This window comes from Trachypithecus francoisi, unplaced genomic scaffold, assembly GCF_009764315.1.
Source record: "Trachypithecus francoisi isolate TF-2019V2 unplaced genomic scaffold, Tfra_2.0 Lachesis_group12, whole genome shotgun sequence".
NCBI lineage: Eukaryota > Metazoa > Chordata > Mammalia > Primates > Cercopithecidae > Trachypithecus > Trachypithecus francoisi.
Window position 1 is genome coordinate 112,326,065 of NW_022681457.1, and position 23,815 is coordinate 112,349,879.

The 23,815-nt window shown below is 53.6% G+C and overlaps 1 protein-coding gene across 2 annotated transcripts in view; it reads right to left on the bottom strand.

The window, feature by feature from the left end:
- Positions 1–3,072: 3,072 nt before the first annotated feature.
- TNFRSF8 (TNF receptor superfamily member 8) overlaps positions 3,073–23,815 on the bottom strand; it is an 82,438-nt gene continuing 61,695 nt past the window's right edge. Inside the window, exons 10-15 of one of the 2 annotated variants that reach the window (XM_033228309.1) lie at positions 23,483–23,595; positions 20,968–21,069; positions 20,785–20,838; positions 11,348–11,373; positions 9,257–9,464; positions 3,073–5,407 (exon numbers count right to left, since the gene is read on the bottom strand). In XM_033228309.1, the coding sequence (XP_033084200.1) occupies positions 5,163–5,407; positions 9,257–9,464; positions 11,348–11,373; positions 20,785–20,838; positions 20,968–21,069; positions 23,483–23,595 (748 nt within the window). In that variant the 3' untranslated portion in view covers positions 3,073–5,162. The remainder of the gene's footprint in view (positions 5,408–9,256; positions 9,465–11,347; positions 11,374–20,784; positions 20,839–20,967; positions 21,070–23,482; positions 23,596–23,815) is intronic. The other variant, XM_033228310.1, reaches the window with a different exon arrangement.

Below are 23,815 nucleotides of genomic sequence, written 5' to 3' on the forward strand. Positions count from 1 at the left end.
TACAGGCGCGAGCCACCGTGCCTGGCCCCATGAGGTCTATTTTGCAGACCAGAAAGCCCACACTGAACGCACATAGAGGCTTTGCTTGGGACCAAGCAGCTGGGAACTGGTTGAGCCGGAAGCCACAACTCCATGCCACCGTCATGAAATGGCCACTGCCTCCATGAGGGCTGAAGGGTAAAAAGTAAGCACAGGCCACCGCTGTCCCTGTGATGCTGGCGTAATCCCTGCCTCATGATTGGGAAAACAATCACCACACCAAAACACGAAGGCCTCCAGGCTTCCCAGGGTTTTTCAGTTTGGTTTTTACTGTCTGGAAGACACCCAGAGAAAGGGGAAGCTAGACCGGCAGACTCCTAACCTGACCCACAGCTACAATCATCACCAGGAATGCCGTCTTAGTTCTTTCTGAGAAAACACATCTAACTGCTTCCTGGCTGCCAGCAACTGCTGCCTGTTTCCCCAGCTTCCCTCCAAAGTAGGTTAAAACAACCTTTGCTGCCTCTGCTTTGGCCTTTCTCACTCATTGCTGAAATAATACCAGGATGTTTATTGTTCTAATAGGAAGAAAACAAAAGTAAACATAGACCAGTAGTCTTATGATAAAATCTAGGAGCCTAATTACAATGGCCCACCAGGCCCTCCACGTCCCCAGGCCTTCCCTCCTCACCTCAGGTGGGGACATCACTCAGGCCGGTTCGAAGGGCACCTTCTCAAAGAGGCTTGCCCTGACCACCTAGCTAGAGGTGGCCCTCCCCTCCAACTCTGCCACAGTACCTGGCTCGGGCTTCTTGTGGTTCACAGTGTGAGCTGACTCTGGAATGACCTTGTGTACTGATTTGATGACGCCACCGTCTGTCCCGTCCACCAGACACAGGACCCACGAGAGCAAGTCTGTGTCCCACGAGTCCTCGGCAGCTAGACTTGACTTGGGCCAGGCTCATCAGAGGTGTTTGTGGAAGGAAGGGAGGAAGGGAGGTCACTCTTTAATTGAGGAAAGACCTTGAACAGCAATGTGGTGCAATCTGGAATGTGCTAGAACCACCAGCGAGATGTCCCTCCGGAGGGACCCGCAGCACTTCGCCGACATGCCCAGGGTTACAGATATCGAATAATGAGCCAGTCCTACGACTGTGATTTGAAAGGTTCTTGGGGTAGCCCACAGAGCAAGGAGTAGGCCTGCCCACTGCGGGGCTTCCCACAGCAAGTTGGCCCCAAGGATGGCTAGGTTCCCAGGATGGCCTGAAAGCTCTGATTAACCTTGATGGGCTGAATTCTGCAGACATAGGAAGGGCTCGCTCTTGGCAAGTGGCCACCAGGCTGGAATAAGGACAGAACCTGCCACTCAGCACAAGCCACACACCAAGCGGCAAGTCAGGGAAGCCCTGTGACCCCATCAAGTAGAGACTGACACCCCCATTTCACAGACAAGAAAACCGAGGCTTAGAGAGATCATGGAACATAGCCAAGCTCGTGCAACTGATAAATGGCAGAGCTGGGATTCGAGCCTGTGTGACCCCACAGTGCCACCACCATCCGCACGCTGCTGTCTGTGTCTGGGCTGCAGAGAATGGCAGGCAAGCCTCTCTGCCCTGTGCCTGGCTCATACCCATGGCCCCAGCATTGAACACCTGCTCCCCGGCACAGAGAAAGGCAAGGGTTCCAGGGTGTTTGGCCAGCATGGGGTGCTGGCTCAGGAGGACAGGCCTGGCAGAGGGGCCTGGTGGAGGGTGCAGGGGCCTGAGGTGTCCTCAGCAGCTTCTCTTTCGGCCCAAGGAGCCCCTCTTGAGGCTGAACAGTCTCGCCTTGACTAAGCTTTTCTCTTGAGCCCTGGCTGTGAATCTGATGTCCCCACACATTCTGGCCCAAGTCCCTCACACGCCCACACTTGCCCTCAACTGCAGAGGATCGAGGAAGTGGGCGGAAGAGAGAAGGCACCGAGGAACTGTGGCTGGAGAGCCGCCTCTCATCCCCGCACAGGTTTTCATTTCTACTTAGCCCAACCAATCAGTGCCTGGTGACCATGGGACAAAGATGACCCAGACCCAGTCTTGGGTCTTTAACACCTCATTGTTGGAAGGTGAGGTCGCGATGGAGTAAGAGACACTCCAGGGAGGCCCTCTCATTCTGTTTTAGGGACTGACCCAAGCCGTGGAGATTCTAAGAACTGTAGAATGCTTTACCACCTACAAAAGTGCCTTGGGAAACAATGGCTTTTCTCTGAAGGCAACAGCTTCCATCTGATACTTACCACTCTCTGATCACAAATGTTTAGGAAGAGGTGTGTGGGGGTGTCGTCACAGCCTGGAGAATTGCAGGGAGCTCTGTCCATCTGCCAACCTGGACATGAGCACAGCCAGAGAATAGATGGGGTCCGCTCATCGCTGGGCAGGGTGGGAAAATCCACCCTGGCTCCTGGACTGAGTGCGTGGCAGGCTTTGGCTGGTTCAGTGGCTGGGCTGATGTCTGGGTGTGGGCTGGAGTCTTGGGGATGGGGTGGGCAGGGTCTGTCCGTGGCTGTAGGTTTCCTCCACCTCACACAGGAGACACAGTCAGAGGGGGCCTCAAGCTGGCTGCCTGGGGTGGAGGCTGGCCCTAAAGTGCCACTGAGCTGTGCCCAGGGAGGCAGGCTGGGCTCCTTCCAGCTCAGACACAGAAGTCCAACACTCCCAGATACTGTGGTCCTCCCTCTGCCTCCCAAGGCTCCCAGATACCTGTAGTCCTCCCTCTGCCTCCCAAGGCTTGGGCACTCACACTGTTCCTTGGAGACTCCCTTCTCCAAAGCTATGGGGCTGCTCGGCCCAGTCCAGAGGGAAGAAGGCTGTGGGAAGGCCCAGAAACCTTTCTACAAATACCTAAAGGGAGCCTTGTGACAACAGTGGCCTTATTTTTATTTATTTATTTTTTTGAGACGGAGTCTCACTCTTGTCATCCCGGCTGGAGTGCAGTGGCACGATCTCGGCTCACTGCTCCAACCTCCACCTCCCAGGTTCAAGCGATTCTCCTGCCTCAGCCTCTTGAGTAGCTGGGATTACAGGTGCCTGCCACCATACCTGGCTAATTCTTATATTTTTAGTACAGATGGGGTTTTACCAAGTTGCCCAGGCTAGTCTTGAACTCCTGACCTCAGGTGATCCACTCACCTCAGCCTCCCAGAGTGCTGGGATTACAGGCGTGAGCCACCACACCCGGCCAACAGTGGCTTTATTCTGAGTGTCCTCAAAGGGCAGGCTTTGGACCAGGGAGTGGCAATTACACGGAGAAAGAATTCGCCTCGAGTGATAAGGAAAATCTTCCAGCAATGAGAAGGGCTGCCCCGGCAGGAAGTGGGCTCCCAGCCCCAGAAATATCCAATCCACCAGAGACTGGCCACCGTAGTGTCTGGGGGTGCAGTGGGAATCCCTGCTCTGCGGGGAGACTCCCAGAGGTTCTATTAATAATATACTCAGGGGTTCTATTAATAATATACTCTCAATTTCAATGATCACATCCTCAGCCTTACAGTTCTTTGTTTTGAAGGATTTTATAGATTTTGAGAGATTCAAAAGTTGTATGAAGGGCCACTGGGTGAGGAAGTGCATTATTTTGTTAAAACATGTCAATCCCTCCCATCACGGGTGCCAGACTGCCCTGCCTCGCAGGCATGTGCCTTACAGCCACGGCTGCGGGTGATGCAGAGACACCCACTCCATCCTTGCACAAACACTGGACAAACAGTGTCTGCCCACTTAAGCTTCTGGCCAATGTCCAGGTTCTGGTGTAACCATCTCTCGCAATGCCATGGCTTCTCCAACTTTCCCCAAAACATCTGAGCAGTTTCAGAAACTACCACTTCCTCCAGAGAGCACGTGGCTGGCCGATGAGTAAACAGCAGTTTTCCCGGGCCTGCCGGCAGGCGGTAAGTCCACGAGTCTCCAGGCTGCCCGCAACTTCAAGACTCATCCTCATCCATGACTTATTTGCATACACGTCTGAAGGCCCTGGGGAGCCAGCAGGCTGGCCAGCTGACTGGAAGTCACGGCCGCTTTACTCCTTAGTGTGAAACGTGAAACACCCAAAATCCTGATGGAACCTCCAAACAGTCTTGTTTCCTATAGTCCAGAGTAAAGCGGACGCCTGGGTGAGGCCATGGTGCTTCTCGACGTCCGCACCCCAACGGGCGCAGAGCCGGAACCAGCTGGCGGGGTCGGTGCTAGTGGATTTGCAAGCAGGGCAGATCTAAGGAAGATGCTTCTTCATTTCCCAGGACAGAGCGGGTGGGGCCCACAGAGAGTGGTCAAGGACCCCAGGCAGGGCCGGACGTTCCCCATGTTCACGTGGGGAGGAAGTCCCTGGGCAAAGTAAAGCAGGTTCTCTGGGTTGGTGAGGGGAGGTCTGCAGCTGCTGAGGGCTACAGACATCTGGGACCCGAGGCGCCTGCTGTGGTGGGGATTGGTGGGGACATTCAGAGATGAGTGACTTGATCCTGGGCCCTAGGCCACCAAGGGGCTACAGGACAGAGAAGGTGGGCAGCACCAGGAGGGTCCTGCAGCCCAGTCAGGGGCCCCCACGCCAGCGCAGAGTACAGTGTGGCTGCTGCAGCAGAGACGGTGCCAGCTGACGACGCCCCATCCCTTGACTTCCCTTTTGACTCAGGAGAAACAACCCCAGGCACTGGCTCCATGCCCACTGGTGGCCACATTTACAGTAACTGGGGGCATGCCGGAAGGGCCCAATGGGTGTCACCTCTGAGGTCCAGGGAGAGAGGAGAGTAGGGTTACAGGGCCGTCGGGAGCCGGCCTCACAGCCTCTCCCTCGGTGGGCTCTGGGCCTGGTGGTGAGGGTCTGATGCCCAGGGCTCTGGGGCCAGTGCTGTTCTCGGCAGTGCCCATCCTGCCACCTGTCTGCTGCCTCAACCAACATCACTGCTGGGATCCAGTCCCCTTGGACTGTCTCTTCTGTACAAGCCCCAGATCCCCTAGGCTCTGGGTCAGGGGACAGCTAAGTGGGGGATACAAGCAGAGACCACCAGCCCCCTGCAATGACAGGCCGGTCCATCACTAGATGCTGGAACCTCAGTTCAGGCCAGATAGGCCTCTGCCCCCAAGCTTGGTGCCAACAGTGCCACCCTGGCCTTCCAGAGGCCACCCTGCTGCCCTCCTAGCCCCAGCCCAGCCCAGGCCTCACTTTCCAGAGGCAGCTGTGGGCAATGGGTCTTCTTTCCCTTCCTCTTCCACTGACAGCATGACATCACTGCAGCTGCCCAGAGGCGGCTCTGTCTCCTGCTCGGGGTAGTGGGGGGCATGGTCCGCCTCCAGCTCCTCCTCCAACTCGGGCTCCGCTGGCCCTACCAGGCCCTGGCCCTCTGGCAGCTCCGCCTTCACAGTTCCCACGATCACAGTGTCGGCCTTCATGATGTAGATTTTCTCTGCAAGGCAAAAGGATGGGTGAGCGAGGGAGGCCAGAGCACCAGCCAGGATGGGAGCAAAGAGGCAGAGAAGGGGCCGAGGCCCAGTGCTGGCATGCCTGCTGGGTAGCCTCAGGCTGATGGCACAGCCTCTCTGACACACCTTACAGGCATCCTGGGGGTTCAGAGGAAATAGAATAATGAGGAGCGGGGCCTTGAGGAGTTAAGAACCAGCCCACTTGTACTTAGGATTTTCTCAGCACTTCTTTGGGGATGGGTAGGGAAGAAGAGTACAGGGTGGGAGAGAAAGTAAACAGTGGACAAAAATAGGCAAAGCTGTGGGTAACCAGAGCACAAGCAGACATAGCAGAGCTGAGCGCTTTCCACACCCCAGCTGCTGGGTCCTCAGCCCTCCTGCAAGGCAGACCCCATCAAGATTCCCATTTACAGATAAGAACCTGAAGCCTGCAGACGTTAAAGGACCTGTCCAAGGTTGCCACGTAGTTAGGAGAAATCCCGAAAAAACACCCACTCCGCCTGGAGGCCCTTTCTGCTCCTATCCACATGCCTGCAGCCAAAACCCGGGGTAACCAACTTGTCCAGCTTGCCCGGGAACATTCCTGGTTTTAGTACTGCAAGTCCCATGTCCTGAGAGCCCCCTTGGTCTGGGCAAACTCAGCCGGCCAGTCACATCCTGCAAAAACCCCAGCCCCCTCAAAAGGTTCCGGCAGTCCATGATTGAGACAGTCTGGCTCAGGCCATGAATTTCAGGGCTTACTGCCCAGAGCCGATCTCCTGCCTGCAGCCTGCGTGGCTGTGCTGTGAGCATACGGTGGGAGCTTGGACAGATGGCCGCTCCTCGCCAGTCTGATGTGGGGGCTTTGGGTGCGACCTTCTGATAGAGGGGACATGGAGGCTCAGGGGAGTTCAGTGGCCCGAGGAGCTGGGGAGTGGGGAAGTCTGGCCTCTGCCCAGCTGATGGTGTCTGGCTCAGGGTGGGCTGGCTCCTGGCTGTTTTGCAATGGACTCTGGAGGCCAGAATGGGGAAGTTCAAGAAGGAACTTGAGGGGTGGGGTGGGGTGGGGTGGGTGTGCAGGGACCCCTGCCTCTCTGGGTAATGCAGTTACACCCCTCGGATTCAGAACCCCAAAAGGTTCTCAAGTCGCCCTTACCCTCAACCCTACTGCACGACGCTGGCTCTTCTGTTTTGGTTTTGAACACCCCGGGAAAGAGAGAAGTATGCCAAACAGCAGCAAGAGGAGGAGAAGGCCCGGCGTGTGGGACAGGCTGTGGGCTGGGCACCCCCACAGACCCCAAAACAGAGCAGGGCCTCAGCACTCCCCACACCTCCATCAAGGCCTGTGGGCTCCCGGTCCCAGGAGTCCTATAGAGGGCTGGGCAAAAGATGGGGGCCGGGGGTGGTGAGAGAGGAGACCCCAGGAGGGGAGAGAAGGCCCAGAGGGGGATGGGCAGAGAAGATGAGAGGCGGGTGGGGTCAGGTGGGAGGGAAGTGAGGGTGGGGGTGCTGGATAAGGGAGAAGCAGCCAAAGCTGGGGACAGGCTGGTCCCTTCACATTCCTCAGGGAAATGAGCAGGAGTCCCCAGGACATCTGGAATTAACTGGCGTCAAGGCGGTGGAACTGGCCGCTCCGGGTGAGGAGGCAGCTCCCACTGAGCTCAGAAGTGACAGAGAGTCTGGGAATTTCACATCCGGCCATGAGGGGTGTGCCCCGCTCCAGCTCTGCCCCCATCACAGGCTGCCCACCCGCTAGGCTGTGGGAGTGGCTTCTGAGGGCTGCATGGATTTCCTGCCCCCTCCCCAGAGCTCCAGAGTCCAGGGAATTCATCTTGGCCAGGTGGGGAGGGCAGGTGAGGAAGTTGTGGGGAAAGGGGTTTGTCTCTTGCTTGGTTCCCGGGGGAGAGGGATGATGTATGACCCCAGTGTGACCCCTCTTGGGAACTGGATGGGAAGGGAGAACGCTCCCCTGGGCTGGCATCAGGAGGACAAGGGAGGTGCCTGTGTCTTGGGTGCCCGAGAGAACCTCCAAGGCCTGCCCTTCCCATCATGGCGGAGGTGGCCCCCCATCCACTCACCAGCAAGGCCTGCAGGCCATGCCGGGGGAGGGCAGCCACGCCTGAGCCAGCCGCCTGGGAGCCTAGTACTTCCTTCTCTTCCCCATCAAACACCCTCTGAACCCCACCCCTGGGATTGCAGGCGCTGCGCTCAGGTGTTCCAGTCAGGACTTCTTAGGAATTCTGAAGAAGCCTTTGACGGTATTTCCCAAAATACACACTTTTCAAATAAAACTTTCTAAAAGCTACCATTTCAAAAGTTTCAGTTTGTTACAAAAAACTGTCCAGGCCGGCCACAGTGGCTCATGCCTATAATCCCAGTACTTTGGAAGGCCAAGGCAGGCAGATCACCTTGAGGCCAGGAGTTCAAGACCAGCCTGGCCAGCATAGTGAAATCCCATCTCTACTAAAAATACAAAAAATTAGCCAGGCGTGGTGACACTCACCCATAATCCCAGTTACTCAGGAGGCTGAAAAAATAAAAAGAGAAGATGACTGCCCTGAAGAGTTCTGGCCACCACCGTCTGCCATAGAAATGCACAGGACAATTACAAATGACTCTTCAGTATCATCCCAGTGCCGGTTGCCCTTCCAGAGGTGACAGAGATGGGGTCCACCAAGGCCCTGCCCATAGGGAGCACAAAGCCAGGTGGAGGTGGAGGAAGGCTATAAACATGCAGTCACACCGCTGGGTGCTAGGACACCGGGTAGGGGAGGCCTGGGTTCTTAGGGAGCATAGCACAATGGAGAGGGCACAGAAGGCTTCCTGGAGGAAGAGGCAAATAAGCAGGGTCCCCATGAAATCCAGAATTAACTGGATTCAAGGCGGTGGAGTGGGCTGTTTCAGGCGAGGCGGCAGCTTCCACTGAGAAGCTCAGACGTGAGAGAGGGGTCTGTAAGTTCGGGAGACTGCCACAAGGGAGAGGGGCAGACCGTGGGGTCAGAAGATAGGTGAGTCTGGTGGGGGAGCTACAACTTACTGTCAGCCTTGAATGCTGGAATGAGAATGCTGTAATTCATCCCACAGGGAATGGGAAGCCACTGGAGGCTTTTCAGCAGGTGTGCAATACAGTCAGGTATATATTCTGGGAAAAATGCCCTACTTGTACCAAGGTGATGAGAAGCAAGAGAGGAGGCAGGGAGGCCCACAGGAGGCCAAAGCAGATGTCTGTCCAGGCTGGTGGGCAGCTGCCGTTGCAAAGCTCTGGACATCTGGGCCCCATCTGGCCTCCTGCTTCTGCAGAGGGTGGGTGGTAACATGGACAAATCAAAGGCTTCAGGGCCCAGCAGACGCAGGGGCGAGTCCCAGCTGTGTCACTTAGTAGCCATGCGATGGGGAAAATCCCTTCGCCCTCTGAGCCACAGTTTCCCCAACTGTAAAATGGGGAGAAAGACACCATCCAAAGCAGGTGGTGAGACAATCAGAGATGAAGAGATGGCGCCTGCACAGTGCCCGGAATGCACCAGACAAGTGGCAGGTCCTATGACCACTGGCACATCTTCTTCCTGTCCCCTCGGGCGCTCGGTGTTGGGGGCCGGGGCGGCGTTCATTTTTTACGTGAGTGACGGCAGGCACCTCATGCGCACTGGCTCATGAATTCGCACAATGGCCTATGAGGTAAGTACTCTTGCTGTCCCTACTTACAGAAACTTAAATTGGGGTGAAGAATCTATGCCTCTCCTTTGCTGCCCCTTTTGGCTCCAGGGTCTCCAGGTCCCTTCCAGGGCCCAGGGCCCCGTACTCATCTCCCATCTGCCCCTGGGCTGCAGAGGACCTCCCAAAACAGGCTGACTCACCAATCCTGTTATTGGTGTGCTCCGTGGACACCCGGGGCTCAGGAAGGTCCCTGGGGGACGAGGGGCCCCCAGCCGGGCTGGCATCCCGCAGCGGCAGGCTCTCCGGGCAGGCTGCCCCCTCTTTGTGGCAGGTCTCCCTCGGTGGCCGGCTCAGTAACCCCAGCTCTTCCGCACTGGGTTCTGTCACAAACGCACCACTCCCGAGCTGCTGTGGGAGGAGAATGTGTGCTACTGCAGGGTACCCCCCCAAGCCCCCCCCAGTCTCTGAACTGGGAGGCCCCTTTTTTGTCATCTCTACAGACCCCAGTGAGTCTCCCTTTCTGCTTTAAAGCTGCCATGAGCTGCCCTGGGCTTCTCAGCTTTCTGGGTGAAGTCTGTTGCTTTTCATTGAGTAACAGTCAGCAACTCACAGGGCGCTCACCATGTCCGTGGCTCTGTCCTAAAGACCTATGCTAAAGACATACGTTAATCCTCACAACCACCGTATGAGGTGGGTAACAGCCCCCTTCCCATTTTACAGATGAGGAAACCGAGGCACAGAGGAGTCAAGTAACTTGCCCAGGGTTATACCATCAGTAAGTATCTGAGCTGGGATTTGAACCCTGGCATCTGGTCCATAATCCACACTCATAAGCACCAAAGTCTGTTAAGTACCAGCTCCAGGCCCCCCGCCTCCTGGAACAGCCCCCTCCGGCTCCCCAGCCCCAATATCCTGGAAAATAATCTTTTATGATCACACTCATACATTCTAAAAACAACTATGTCATGAGGAAAGTGTCAGTTTAGTTTTTGACTGTTACAGGTAAGGGTAAAGAAGTGGACTCATGAAATGTCCTGATGCCTTCGAAATGGAGTGAGTTTGAGTAATTCCGAGGGGGCAGGGATGCCCGTGCTGACGCAAGGATTCTCAAGGCACAGACAACATATCTTCTAGATTGGTGCAAAAGTAATCACGTTTTTGCCATTACTTTTAATGGCAAATGGCACCAACATTAATACATAATCTTGAATACTCTTTTATAGTAATATGAAGGCTAAAAGACTGCTTTTTTTTGAGACAGAGTCTCACTCTGTTACCCAGGCTGGAGAGCAGTCGCGCAATCTTGGCTCACTGCAACCTCTGTCCCCCAGGTTCAAGCAATTCTCCTGCCTCAGCCCCCCGAGTAGCTGGGCCTACAGGCGTGCGCCACTACACCCAGATACTTTTTGTAGTTTTAGTAGAGACGGAGTTTCACTATGTTGGCCAGGCTGGTCTCGAACTCCTGACCTCAGGTGATCTGCCTACCTCAGCCTCCCAAAATGCTGGGATTATAAGTGTGAGCCATGGTGCCTGGCCAAAAGACTGCATTTTAAAACAAGTTACTATTAATGTGTTGGCCTACGCAGCAAAAATATATTTGATTACCTTACAAATTGTTGAATACCTCTTTCGTGAAATTTCTCAGTATTGTAACAGCCACTTGTCACACCCGAACATATTCGAATGGGATCCCCCATAATTTGAAACTGAACTAGTATTATGGTTCTGTATATTATATTGAAAAATGAAAGGACAGAAACCCTTCTTACTGTATGAATGCTTGAATTAAAAGAAAGTAATGGAAGAATTGATAAATGAAAAAAAAAAAAGGAATGGACCACAGCCACCTGCTCCATCATCTAGCTTGGAGGATGAGATTCACAGAAGAGTAAAGAAAAGGGGGAAATGAACACAGTCTTCCTCCTGACCAGACCTGGTACCCAAAAGTGGCCCAAACCAAATCCACTGTCTGCAGGCTCTTCTGGAAATTCCCTGCAGGCTGAGCCAGGAGCTGGAGGCTGCTGTGAGGGTGGGGCTATCCATCCTTAGCCAAGGCCTGGCTGAGGCCCCAGCAAGGCCCCTGTGCACAGAGGTCCCTGCAGCGGGGCAGACTCAGCCTGAACTTGCAGCAGGGGCCTGCACCCTGGGCACTGTGGGAGGGAAATGGCCCTTCCATCCGCTCCCTCTCCCTTCCCCCTTCCCCCAGCAGCTCTCAAAACTTCAGATCTGTTAGGGAAGGAGTCAGATTTAGGGGCACGAAGCTGAGGTGGGGGCAAGGGAGGGGTCCTTACCATTGAGCTCCTCCTGGGTCTGGAATCTGCAAAAAGCAAGAGCAGCAACTTCACCATGGAGAGTCTGGCAGCCCCCGGCCCTGCCTGCCCCACCTATTGGCAAACGGTCCTCCTGGATCACAGGTGGTGCTGAACTCAGCCCAGGGGTCAGGTTCTCAGTCTGGAGAGACTTGGGTGGGTTTCAGAGTCAGCACCCACCCCAGCCGAAGGCAAGGAGACTCACTTCCCAATGCTCGCTTCTCCAGTGGCAGATGGAGGACAGGGGACCATCTCTCTCCCCTGGCCACTCTTATTCCTTTTTTTTTTTTTTTTTTTTTTTTCGAGATGGAATCTCACTCTATCACCCAGGCTGGAGTGCAGTGGTGCAATCTCGGCTCAATGCAACCTCCGCCTCCTGGGTTCAAGCGATTCTCATGCCTCAGCCTCCCGAGTAGCTGGGATTACAGGCTCATGCCACCAACCCCAGCTAATTTTTTTGTATTTTCAGCAGAGACGGGGTTTCACCATGTTGGCCAGGCTGGTCTCGAACTCCTGACCTCAAGTGATCGGCCTGCCTCGGTCTTGCAAAGTGCTGGGATTATAGGCATGAGCCACTACACCTGGCTGCCACTCTCATTCCTAATGACTAAACCAATGAACACACTGAACTGCTCTCCCAACCCCCACCCCCGCATACATGCAAAGATTTATTCACAAGAGCACGGGCCCAACGGGAGCCCAGGAGGCTTCCACTGGGTCAGAGGTTCTGCTGCCCCCACCTTGCTGTCTCCAGGGTGTGGAGAGCCCCGAACTCCCTGGAACCCCAGGCAAAACCCACGTGGAGGACCTCAAACAGGTGATGGAGAGAGGATGACGGATCCTGCAGATGCTACCTAGACCCTGCCTGGGACACGCCCAAAGCCAGTCTGCTGTGGAGCCCTCCTGACTCCAGCTGGACTTCGATTTTCTCTTTCATGTGCCTGAAAGCACCCAGATGGCAGCCTTTGAGGAGGACAACTGCTCTCAGGTTATCTCGTTTCCTTCAATCCCATCCTTTTGTGGGCTCAGGAGGTGCTGATGCAATGATTCTCAAGGTACAACCTCTATCTTCTCATCTCAAACCTCTACCCTCCACTCCCATTGGTCTCCCATATTAAACAGGGGCCAGGTCACGCCCAAGCACATATTGACATTTAACATTTAACCTTGGCTCACTGGCCATCTGAGAAAGGTGAGAGGGCATCCAGGCATCTAGTTCATCCTGGGACAAGTCAATTCCCAGAGCAGACCATCCTCCAGGGATGCCCAGCCTTTAACCACTCCCGAGAATGCTACCTACGGAGATCTGGAATATGCTGTTGTCAGGCATGCATCCCTGGCCAGACAAATCTGCCACCAAGATGCCCATATGCCAGCCACACCACCTCCTGCACACATCTTTGATTTCAGCAGCTCTGGAGAGCCACCAGCCCTGAGCCCTCGCAGACACGTTCACCAGTGCCCAGTCAACAAGTAGGATAAAGCACACACAAGACTGACCATTTGAACATGCTGTGTCGACACTAGGTGAGTTTGGGAAACACTCTGTGGGATACTTTTTTCTTTTTTTGAGACAGAGTCTTACTCTGTCACCCAGGCTGGAGTGCAGTGGCATAATCTCAGCTCACCACAACCTCTGCCTCCCAGGTTTAAGCAATTCTCGCAAGTAGCTGGGATTTGTGGATGTGTGCCACCACGCCCGGCTAATTTTTGTATTTTTAGTAGAAACAGGGTTTCACCATGTTGGCCAGGTTGGTCTCGAACTCCTGACCTCAGGTGATCTGCCCACCTCAGCCTCTCAAAGTGCTGGGATAACAGGCAGGCGTGAGCCACACCACGCCCAGCCAGGGGTAATTTTAATTAATTAATTAATTATTTATTTATTTATTTATTTATTTTGAGACAACATCTCACTCTGTCGCCTAGGCTGGAGTGCAGTGGCGCAATCTCAGCACACTGCAGCCTCCGCCTCCTGGGTTCAAGCAAGTCTCCTGCCTCAGCCTCCCAGGTAGCTGGGATTACAGGCGCGCGCCACCATGCCCGGCTAATTGTTATATTTTTAGTACAGATGGGGTTTCACCATGTTGGCCAGGCTGGTCTCGATCTCTTGACCTCGCTTGACCTCGTGATCCACCCGCCTTGGCCTCCCAAAGTGCTAAGATTACAGGCGTGAGCCACCGCGTCCAGCCGAGGCACATTCTTTTCAACGATGTCAGTGAAACTAAATCATGGTCCCTCCAGAGTGATCTTGAGTTTTAAAAGCAGCCAAGTGTTCTTTGGTACCAAGTCATTGGTGGTGGCCAACAGAAAAAAAAAACAAAAAAAAAGTGTGACAAAGTCACAAAACAAAACAAATAAAAATGACACAACTCGGCCTTGAAGGGAAAGTGGGTGAACAGGATGGAAGAGCTGCCCATGCCTGCAGGCTGGTTCCATTTTTCTAAAGAGCCATCTGGCAACAAAAACCTTATACATTTTACCCAGTCATCCCTCCTGGGGGAACACACCCTCGGGAAATAACCTGAAAGGAAACAAAAAGGCCGAGCACAGCAGTGGGTTTATAATCACCCCCAAATTGAAAACCAGCCAAATGTCAAAAACAATCAGGCCGCTTAGCCATCCAGGAGCAGAGGCCTCCTCGGCGGTGAAACCCAGCACAATATTACTTCCCTTCTCCAAGCCTCTGTCCTCCTAGCTGGACAATGGGATGAATCACACCAACTTTGGGGCTTTCTGTGAAGATTAAAAGAGATCTCAAAAGTGAAGGTGCCCAATGGTAAATCAGGTTGATTTGATTTTTTTTTTGAGATGGATTCTTGCTCTGTCACCCAAGCTGGAGTGTAGTGGCACATTCTCGTCTCAGTGCAACCTCTGCCTCTGGGGTTTAAGTGATCCTCCTGCCTCAGCCTCCCAAGTAGCTGGGACTACAGGTGCGTGCTACCACACCTGGCTAATTTTTGTATTTTTAGTAGAGACAGGGTTTCACCATGTTGGCCAGGCTGGTCTCAAACTTCTGACCTCAGGTGATCCGCCTGCCTCGGCCTCCCAAAGTGCTGGGATTACAGGCATGAGCCACTGCGCCCAGCCAAGATTTGATGTGATAAGCATGACATTTCACCTCTGTGGTCTTCCTCCCCCAACGCATAACTCCAGTCTAATCATGGGGAAGACATCAGACAGATTCCAGGAGATGGGTGTCCCGCAAAACACCTGATCAAGACTCCTCAAAAACTGCCAAGGCCATCAAGGAAACCGGTCTTGAGAAATAAGGTCTGGGAAACAGTCACAGGCCAGAGGAGCCTAAGGCCACGTGATGACTGAATGTAACCTGGGCTCCTGGATGGGATCCTGGCACCTTAGGCAACGCAAGAGAACCCAGAACACAGTGTAGCCTTTCATTCGTAATCCTGTGTCAGTAACGGTTCACATATTTTCACAAATGAACCATGCTGATGTAAGATGTTAATCACAGAGGAAACTGGGTGTGGGGCATATGGGAACTCCTGTGCTCTCTTCTCCAATTTTCTGTATATCTAAAACTATTTTTAAAAATGAGGCCGGGCGCGGTGGCTCATGCCTGTAATCCCAGTACTTTGGGAGGCTGAGGTGGGCGGATAACAAGGTCCGGAGTGCCAGACCAGCCTAGCCAACCTGGTGAAACCCCATCTCTACTAAAAATACAAAAATTAGATGGGCGTGGTGGCACGTGCCTATAATCCCAGCTACTTGGGAGGCTGAGGCAGGAGAATTGCTGGAACCCGGGAGGCAGAGTTTACAGTGAGCTGAGATTGTGCCATTGCACTCCAGCCTGGGTAACACAGTGAAACTCTGTCTCAAAAAAAAAAAAAAAAATGAGGACTAGCTGGGCACAGTGGCTCTCACCTATAATCCAAGCACTTTGGGAGGCTGAGGTGTGCAGATCACTTGAGCTCAGGAGTTCAAGACCAGCCTGCACAACAAAGGGAGACCCGGTCTCTTCAAAAAATAGAAAAGTTAGCTGGGCGTGGTGGTGTGTATCTGTAGTCCCAGCTTCTGAGGAGGCTGAGGTGGAAGGATCACTTGAACCCAGGAGGTCAAGGCTGCAGTGAGCCATGATCGTACCATGACACTCCAGAGTGACACCCTGTCTCAAAAAAATAAATAAATAAATAAATAAAAATGAAGGCCACTTAGAACGGAGTCTCGCTCTGTTGCTCAGGCTGGAGTGCAGTGGCATGATCTCGGCTCACTGCAATCTCCACCTCCCTGGTTCAAGAAATTCTCCCGCCTCAGCCTCAGTAGCTGGGATTACAGGCGTGTGCCACCACGCCTGGCTAATTTTTTTATTTTTAGTAGAGATGGGGTTTCGCCATGTTGGCCAGGCTGGTCTTGAATTCTCGACCTCAGGTGATCCGCCCACCTTGGCCTCCCAAAGTGCTGGGATTACAGGTGTGAACCACCATGCCTGGCCTACTAAGAACTTTTAATAATCAAAATATTTTAAAAAGAAGGTGTCCAGGATGCTGTCAAGCACACAGCAGGTCCAGGAAAAGCCCAGGATGGTAACATGGCTCTGCACTCTGTCACACTGAATGGAAACTCAGAGTTCGATATCGACTCTCCCAAACAAGCGTAAAAATCACAGAGGTAAAAAGGCGGAATCTGGAAGGCTCTGACATGGACTAGAGCCGTGTTACAACCCATCAGGATTCTGATAAAGACCCAGAACAAATCTTGCCAAGTGCAGAGGTCAGATTTCATAACTGCTCTTCCCCTAAAAATGCTGATTCAATCTGCTAGCCTTATTTCTTGGTTTCCTTGCTTTTTGGAATCACCACCATCTTCTCGTAAGCCTGTCTGGCACCCCCAGGACACAAGTCCAGGACCACGCTGGGCAGACTGCACAAGTGCACGGTGTCACAGGGTGCTGTGAAGGCCACGCCCATGGAGCACGTGCGTTCTGACGTGTGATATAAAGCTCTCGATCCCTTCCATCCCTGTTGTTCTCCACTTTTAGTCCCCTCCCCTCTCTGGCCTGGGATTCCCCAATGCTGTGGGAAGCAGAACAGGCCCAAGGGGGGAGTTTAGCACAGAGGTTCAGCTAGGCTTTGGCAACAGGTACCCCTCAATGCAAACCCCAGGCTCCTTGGAGACAGAGCTGATTCCAGTGCTGGGGCAGGAGAGCACAAGTTAAGCTGGGAATATTTCAGAATAGGGACGTGCTGAAAGCACAGGATGAGGATATGCCAAAGCACACAAGAGCCGGCTTAAAGGGGCTCTCCCTGACCTCATCTGGGACCATTTGACCATCAAAATAAAAAATGATGGTAAGAGATTATAACCCATTGAACAGAATAGGAGTCCATTAATCCACACAGATATAAAGATGTAAGTGAAGAAAATAAAGTTACGGGTTGGGCGCAGTGGCTCACTCCTGTCATCCCTGAACTTTGGGAGGCCAAGGCGGAAGGACCACTTGAGGCCAGGAGTTCGAGACTAGCCTGGCCAACATGGTGAAACCCCATCTCTACTAAAAATACAAAAAATTAGCCAGGCATTGTGGCACACGCCTGTAATCCCAGCTACTCGGGAGCTGAGGCAGGAGAATTGCTTGAACCCGGGAGGCGGGGGTTGCAGTGAGCCGAGATCATGCCACTGCACTCCAGCCTGGGTGAAAGAGCCAGACCCTGTCTCAAAAAAAAAAGAAAAGAAAATGAAGGTCTGCTGAAGCATGGGCTATTGACATAGTCTCAAAGTAACGCCCCTAAAGACCGTAATGACCGAGGAGCAAATGGAGACCTCACAGTGGAGAGGCCCGGCAGACATCACCTCGGTCAAGCACTCAAAGTGCACAGCACCAGGAAAGGGACAAATTGAAACCTGGCAGGATGCCCCAAGAGAGGAGAGCCCAGCATCACTCCTGGGACCTTCCAGCCCAAAATGCGTGACCTGAATCCACTCGGGAGAAAACACTAGACAAACCCAAAGCAAGGAGCATCCACGAAATCACCAGCTTGCGCTCTTCCCAAGAAAGTGAAAGAAATACCTGGGGAATGGATCCAGACAGAAGGAGACTCGAGAAACCAGACAAGCGAATGTAACACGTGGCCCTGAGCTGGAGTCCTCTGCTCTAAAGGACATTATTGGGGCAAATAAAGAAACTTGAACAGGGCCTGAGAATTCATTGTGTCATGTATCAGTGTGAATTCCCTGATTCTGACGATCCTTACTATATAGTGTAAAATACACCCTTATCTGTCTGAAACACACACTAAAGTTTTCGGGGTGAGAGGCATCCAGTCAGTCAGTTACTCTCAAATGGTTCGGGTCAAAATAAATTCTTCATACTTATACCATTTCTGTAAGTTTGAAACTGTTTCAAAACAAAAAAGAATTTCTTTCAACCTAAATCTCCCTGGAATAACAGAAAATGACTCAAGTGCTCATAAAAATGAAGGATTAAAAGAATTTTAAGACCAGGCATGGTGACTTACGCCTGTAAATCCCAGCACTTTGGGAGGCCGAGGCGGGCGGATCATGAGGTCAGGAGTTTGAGACCAGCCTGGCCAACATGGTGAAACCCCGTCTCTACTAAAAATACAAAAATTAGCCAGGCGTGGTGACACATGCCTGTAATCCCAGCTACTCAGGAGGCTGAGGCAGCAGAATCACTTGAACCCGGGAGGCGGAGGTGGCAGTGAACCCAGATTGCACCCCTGTACTCTAGCCTGGGTGACAGAGCGAGACTCTGTCTCAAAAAAAAAAAGAAAGAAAGAAAAGAATTTTAGACCGGTGATTCTCAACCAGGAGTAGTTTTTCCCCGGGAGCCACGTGGCAATGTCTAGAGACAGTTTTGGTTGTCCCAAGTAGGGGGTGTTGCTGGCATCTAGAGGGGCTGCAGAATGTCCTACAGGATAGCGCTCCACAGCAAAGAAGGATCCATTCCCAAATGTCAGTGGTACCAAGGGTGAAAAATCTTTTTACAAACATCTCAACAACCACGATAAAATCCCCGTCCTACCGCTCACCCAGCGTGTGGCCTTAAATCACTTCATCATCCTGTGCCTCAGGCTGCTAATCTGTGCAACGGAGATAAGAGTAGGTACCTCACAGGCCACTGGAGGAGTAGATGAGATCACGTGTGTGCTCTGCAAATGCCTGTCACTGAGGACACACGCGGGAAGGTCGGATCAACTCGAGGGCTGGTTGGCAAGTATCTCATCGCACCTGCACAGACCACAGATCCCTGATGCGCTCACTGCTCAAAGGAACCAGGAGCACCCCCTGCCCCAGGTCTGGGATGTGGGAGGCCAAGGGGCACATGCTCCCATCCTGCCTCCCTTTGGCCTCTGCAGGCAGTCAGAATTAGTCTAAAAGCTTCGAGGGAGCTAGGACAGCTCCTGGGCCCGGCACAGAGCCTGCATGGAGGAAGTGCTCAGTGAAGACCATGTGAATAGATGAACGAATGAACCAATGAACCAGTTCTCCTTCCCTCGACACCCACGGCTCGGGAGGGAAAGGGGCATACAGCCAGCTCGGTCCATTCTCACCCTGTGCCCTGTGAGCTTGCCTGTCTTGGCTTCACTTTCTGTCCATCTTGGGCCTGGGAACCCAGACCCCAAGGGCCCACAGAGGAAGTTAGAGGGTCAAAAACGGCCTGAGATAGGACGTCCACCATTGAGTCTCGGGGCTCAGTCCTTTGTAGATCTGGCTTCTTAGGGGAAGGTGTTTTCTTTCTTTTTTTCTTCTTGTAACAAAACTGCTCTCACAGAGGTTTGAAGAAAAAAAATAAACTGACGGCAATGGAAATTCTAATACTAGAAAAATGTCAAGAAAGCAAATGCCGGTTTCAATGAGACACTCAGCCTGACAGGTCATGGAAACAGGCTTGAAACTATCAAAACACAAAAACCCCCCCGGCACAGGGACCACAAGCGCTTGCTTGTGAAACTCATCAAATTCAAAACATGCCTCAGTGGACTGTGTTTTTGTGCCCAAGTCAAGAGTCAGCCTACGCAAGGGCCTCTCCAAGGGTCCTGGGGAGATCGGGGGACGGGCCAGGACCTGGCCTTAGGCTGAGCACGTGGCTCTTGGGTGGGCATTCGGGTGGTGGACAGAGCTGGTAGGGGAAAGGAAGAGGGGACAGGGCTGAGCCCTTTACAAACCAAGACCCCTAGGACCAGTGCCTGAGGCTGGCTGTGCCACTGCCAGGCTGTGTGGCCCTGGGCCAGCCATCCACCTCGCTGAGCCCTGTCTCCTCCTTGCACAACAAAGGTCATCACTGGGGGAGTGCAGGAGGCCTCTACGGGAGCCCACCTTGCAAATCAGAAAGGAAGGCTCAGACAATTCCCCCATCAGAGCCCAGCACTCAATCCATGCCGTGCAGTGCTGAGGAAGACCCTGGCCTGCCTTGAAGGGGCTGCCCAGGAGAGAAAAGGTGCTCAGCACAAGATGGCTGGGAGCCCCTACCCCAGGTGAGGGCTGGGAGCCCCCTACCCCAGGTGAGAGCTGGGAGCCCCTACCCCAGGTGAGAGCTGGGAGCCCCTACCCCAGGTGAGGCTGGGAGCCCCTACCCCAGGTGAGGGCTGGAAGACATGTGCTGTCTAGATGCCCCTGCCTGGACAGGTGAGGAGGGTCCCAGCTCCCAAGGGCTGCCTGGAAGAGCTGGCCTGGAGGCTGGGCAGGGATCAGAGTGCAGGGACCAGGGAGGGGGTCAGAAGCACCCAGGACTCCGGAAGGCCTGAAGCTTCCAGGGAGGAAAAAGCCCCAGGCACAAGCCAGCCTGTCAACAGGCAGCAGCCACCGACTGCAGGCAGGTACTCCACGATGTGCTTAACAGCCCGACCTTGATGAATCCACAGGCCAAGCCTCTGAAGTAGGCTCTACCATCGCATTTTCCAGATGAGGAAACTGAGACACGGAGCAATTCAGTAACTCACACGGGGTCACACAGCTTGCAAGTGGCAGAACCAGGGTCCCTCCTGCCCCATGTGCTCCTTTCCCCTCCTGCCCCTGGGCTGATCACCAGGTGGTAGAAGAGGGGGAGAGAGGGGAAAGAGAGAAGGAGAGAGAGGGAGAAAGGGAGGATAGAATGTAGAAAGGAAGGGAAGGCTGGCGGGAATACCCCCTAGGGATACTGGAGGAAAAAGTGAAAGACAAGACAGACTTTTAAACGTTCATGCCAGCATCCATCCAGGTGCTGCTCTGGGCAAGCCACGCAGTCCTCACACCCAGTTCAGTCTTCACCTCATTGCATTCTCCACACGCATGAGTTTTCACCCGCATTACATCCCTACAGATGTACAGAATGTGACAGGAGCCACAGACAGGGAGCCTCGAGGCTGGGCTAGAAGTTCAGTCTCTGGAGCCCACGCCCCGGGCCTAGAGCTGCCCTGTGTTTCTCTGGCTCGGGCAGCCCCTTTGGACAGCTGGACACTCACCCACAAGCTCTAGCTTGGGCCGGGAGGTCTGGGCCGGGTAGCACAGGTGGAGCTCTGAAACGACACCAGGAGGAAGGCTGGGGATGGTGGCCACAGGGGACAGGAGCAGGCAGGGAAAGGACCCAGCCAGGCTGGCAGAGAGCAACCTGTCCTCCCCAAGGCCCCAAGGACACAGCCACTTACTCTGCTGAATTCGCTTCCTGCAGGCCCTCCGGTGGCACAGGAGGAAGGTGCTGGAGCCGACCACCACAGCCAGCACCAGGATCACCCAGAAGAGCACTGGCCCTGGAACACAGAGACACTCCGCACTCTTTGCCTCACTGCAACCACACAGGACAACCACACTGGAGGAACCCCAGACTACTTCCTCCTTCTCCTGGAACACAGCTTCCATCATGGCTAACAACACCGGGTCCTTTCCAAGCCAAGGCTGTATCTCATCCAGCCCTCCCTCACCTGGCTCCAGGAAGCTGATCAACCATTTAAGGCTGAGATAAGGGCAAACTGTGTCTAGAGAGTGAGAAATTGAGGCGGCTGGGAGCCAGAACAAAGGAATTGAGGTCCAACAGACCAAAACTTGGGGACTGTGGAGGAGGCCCCGGTGTGACCGGCATCTGGCAGCACTGCTGGTTGGCCGGAGTCAGGGTGGGGAGGGCCAAGTGGTGAGGGGAAGGAAGGGGTTGAACCCAGTCCCCGCCCAGCCAACCCTCTAGACCCGCTTGATGAGGGCAGGCATGGAGTCCTGTCTGCACATAAACATGCCCCACAAACATTCCCTGAATGAATGATCCCCAACCCTAGGCCCTAGGCACCATCACTACCTTCAGTTTAAAAATGAGGGGAGTTGCCGGGCGTGGTGGCTCAAGCCTGTAATCCCAGCACTTTGGGAGGCCGAGGCAGGCGGATCACGAGGTCAGGAGATCGAGACCATCCTGGCTAACACGGTGAAACCCCATCTCTACTAAAAAATACAAAAAACTAGCCGGGCGAGGTGGCGGACGCCTGTAGTCCCAGCTACTCGGGAGGCTGAGGCAGGAGAATGGCGGGAACCCAGGAGGCGGAGCTTGCAGTGAGCTGAGATCCGGCCACTGCACTCCAGCCTGGGCGACAGAGCGAGACACCGCCTCAAAAAAAAAAAAAAAAAAAATGAGGGGAGCTGAGGCTCATGAAAGTTTGTTAACTTGTCCAAGGTCACCCTGAGAGTAAGTGGTAGAGCCCCAGCCCAGGCCAGGCCAGGCCGGGTGGACTCCAGGACCCACGCTCTTAACCCCTATCTGGATCCACTTCTTCACACCATGGTACGAAACTCGCTTCCTTTTTCCCTTTTGTCACTTACAGAGGTCATAGAGCTAGTGACTGCACTTTATTGAAGTCCATGTTCAGATGTTAAAAAAGTAGTATATGCCAGTTAAGTGCTTCTCAAACGTTAATGTGCATATGAGTGCCCTGGAGATCTTGTTAAAGTGCAGTTTCTGATTCTCTAGGTCTGGGATGGAGCCCACAATTTGCTGTCCTAACAAGTTCCCAGCTGGTGCCAATGTCCCCAGACAGGACCGTACTTTCAGAAACACGGGCGTGAGCACTACTGCCACCTTGTGTCAGCCACTAGAACTGCAAGTCCTAAAATGAGTAGCCTGGCATCATTCCCTAAGCACTAACTCTTGGGGGTTTGTTTGGTTTTTTTTGGTTTTTTGAGACAGAGTCTCAGTCTGTTGCTCAGACTGGAGTGCAGTGGTGCGATCTCGGCTCACTGAGACCTCTGCCTCCCAGGTTCAAGCGATTCTCCTGCCTCAGCCTCCTGAGTAGCTGGGATTATAGGCACGCACCACCACACCTGGCTAATTTTTGTATTTTTAGTAGAGACGGGGTTTCACCATGTTGTCCAGGTTGGTCTCAAACTCCTGACCTCATGATCCACCCACCTCGGCCTCCCAAAGTGCTGGGATTACAGGTGTGAGCCAACGCGCCTGGCCTAAGAACTAACTCTTACAGAGGCTGTCTACAATGCTACACTGCTTACAAGCCTGCATGGTCTCTGCCATTACCATTCTACAGATGAGACAACTGAGGCTCAAAGGACAACTAGTCGAAGCCATGAAATCCATCAACAGAGACCTGTTTTCTGAGTAGCAATTATGAGCCATGAGGATGAAGCTGTGAAAAAAAATTCCTGCCTACAAGAATTAAAGAATAGTTACTAGCAGCCAGGCACAGTGGTTCACACCACTGTAATCCCAGCACTTTGGGAGGTTGAGGCGGGTGGATCACCTGAGGTCACGAGTTTGAGACCAACCTGGACAATATGGCAAAACCCTGTCTCTACTAAAAATACAAAAAATTAGCTGGGCGTGGTGGCAAGCGCCTGTAAAACCAGCTACTCGGGAGGCTGAGGCAGGAGAATCTCTTGAACCTGGGAGGTGGAGGTTGCAGTGAGCCGAGATGGGTGCCACTGCACTCCAGCCTGAGCAACAGAGTGAGACTTTGTTTCAAAAAAAAAAAAAAAAAAAAACAAGAATAGTCACTAGCAAGTGCCAGAGCCACAGCCCCAACTCAAGAAGCCAGAAACTTGGAGTCAACCGTGATCCCCCTTCTCAGGCCATACCCACAAAGGAGACGCTCCCTCCTGGCTCCTCCTCATCTCCTTTCCCCAGGAGGAAGCCCCTCCTGGGAGTAGGGGTGGGTGGGCTGGGACCATTACCTGCATCCAGAACGGGCTTACCTGTGGAGGAGAGAGCGATGGGAGCGCTGGTTGGGATGGGCAGCGTCTTACTGGCCTGGGAGTCCACCAGGGAGCTCAGAGTGGGGCTGGTGCTGCAGGGAGAAGCCCAAGGCAGGAGTGATGGAGATGGGAAGAGGGAAGTGTGTACTCAAGAATAATTCCCTTTCTCTAGAGACTGCGCAGCCAGAGCCTGGGCCCCTAGATCCTCTGTCCCGAGTCTCTGCCAGGCATTTTGAGGGCAGGGACTGGGTTTTGAGGCCTTCTGGCTTTCCAACGGTGTTAGCACAGAGATGGGCACACATTTAACAAGAA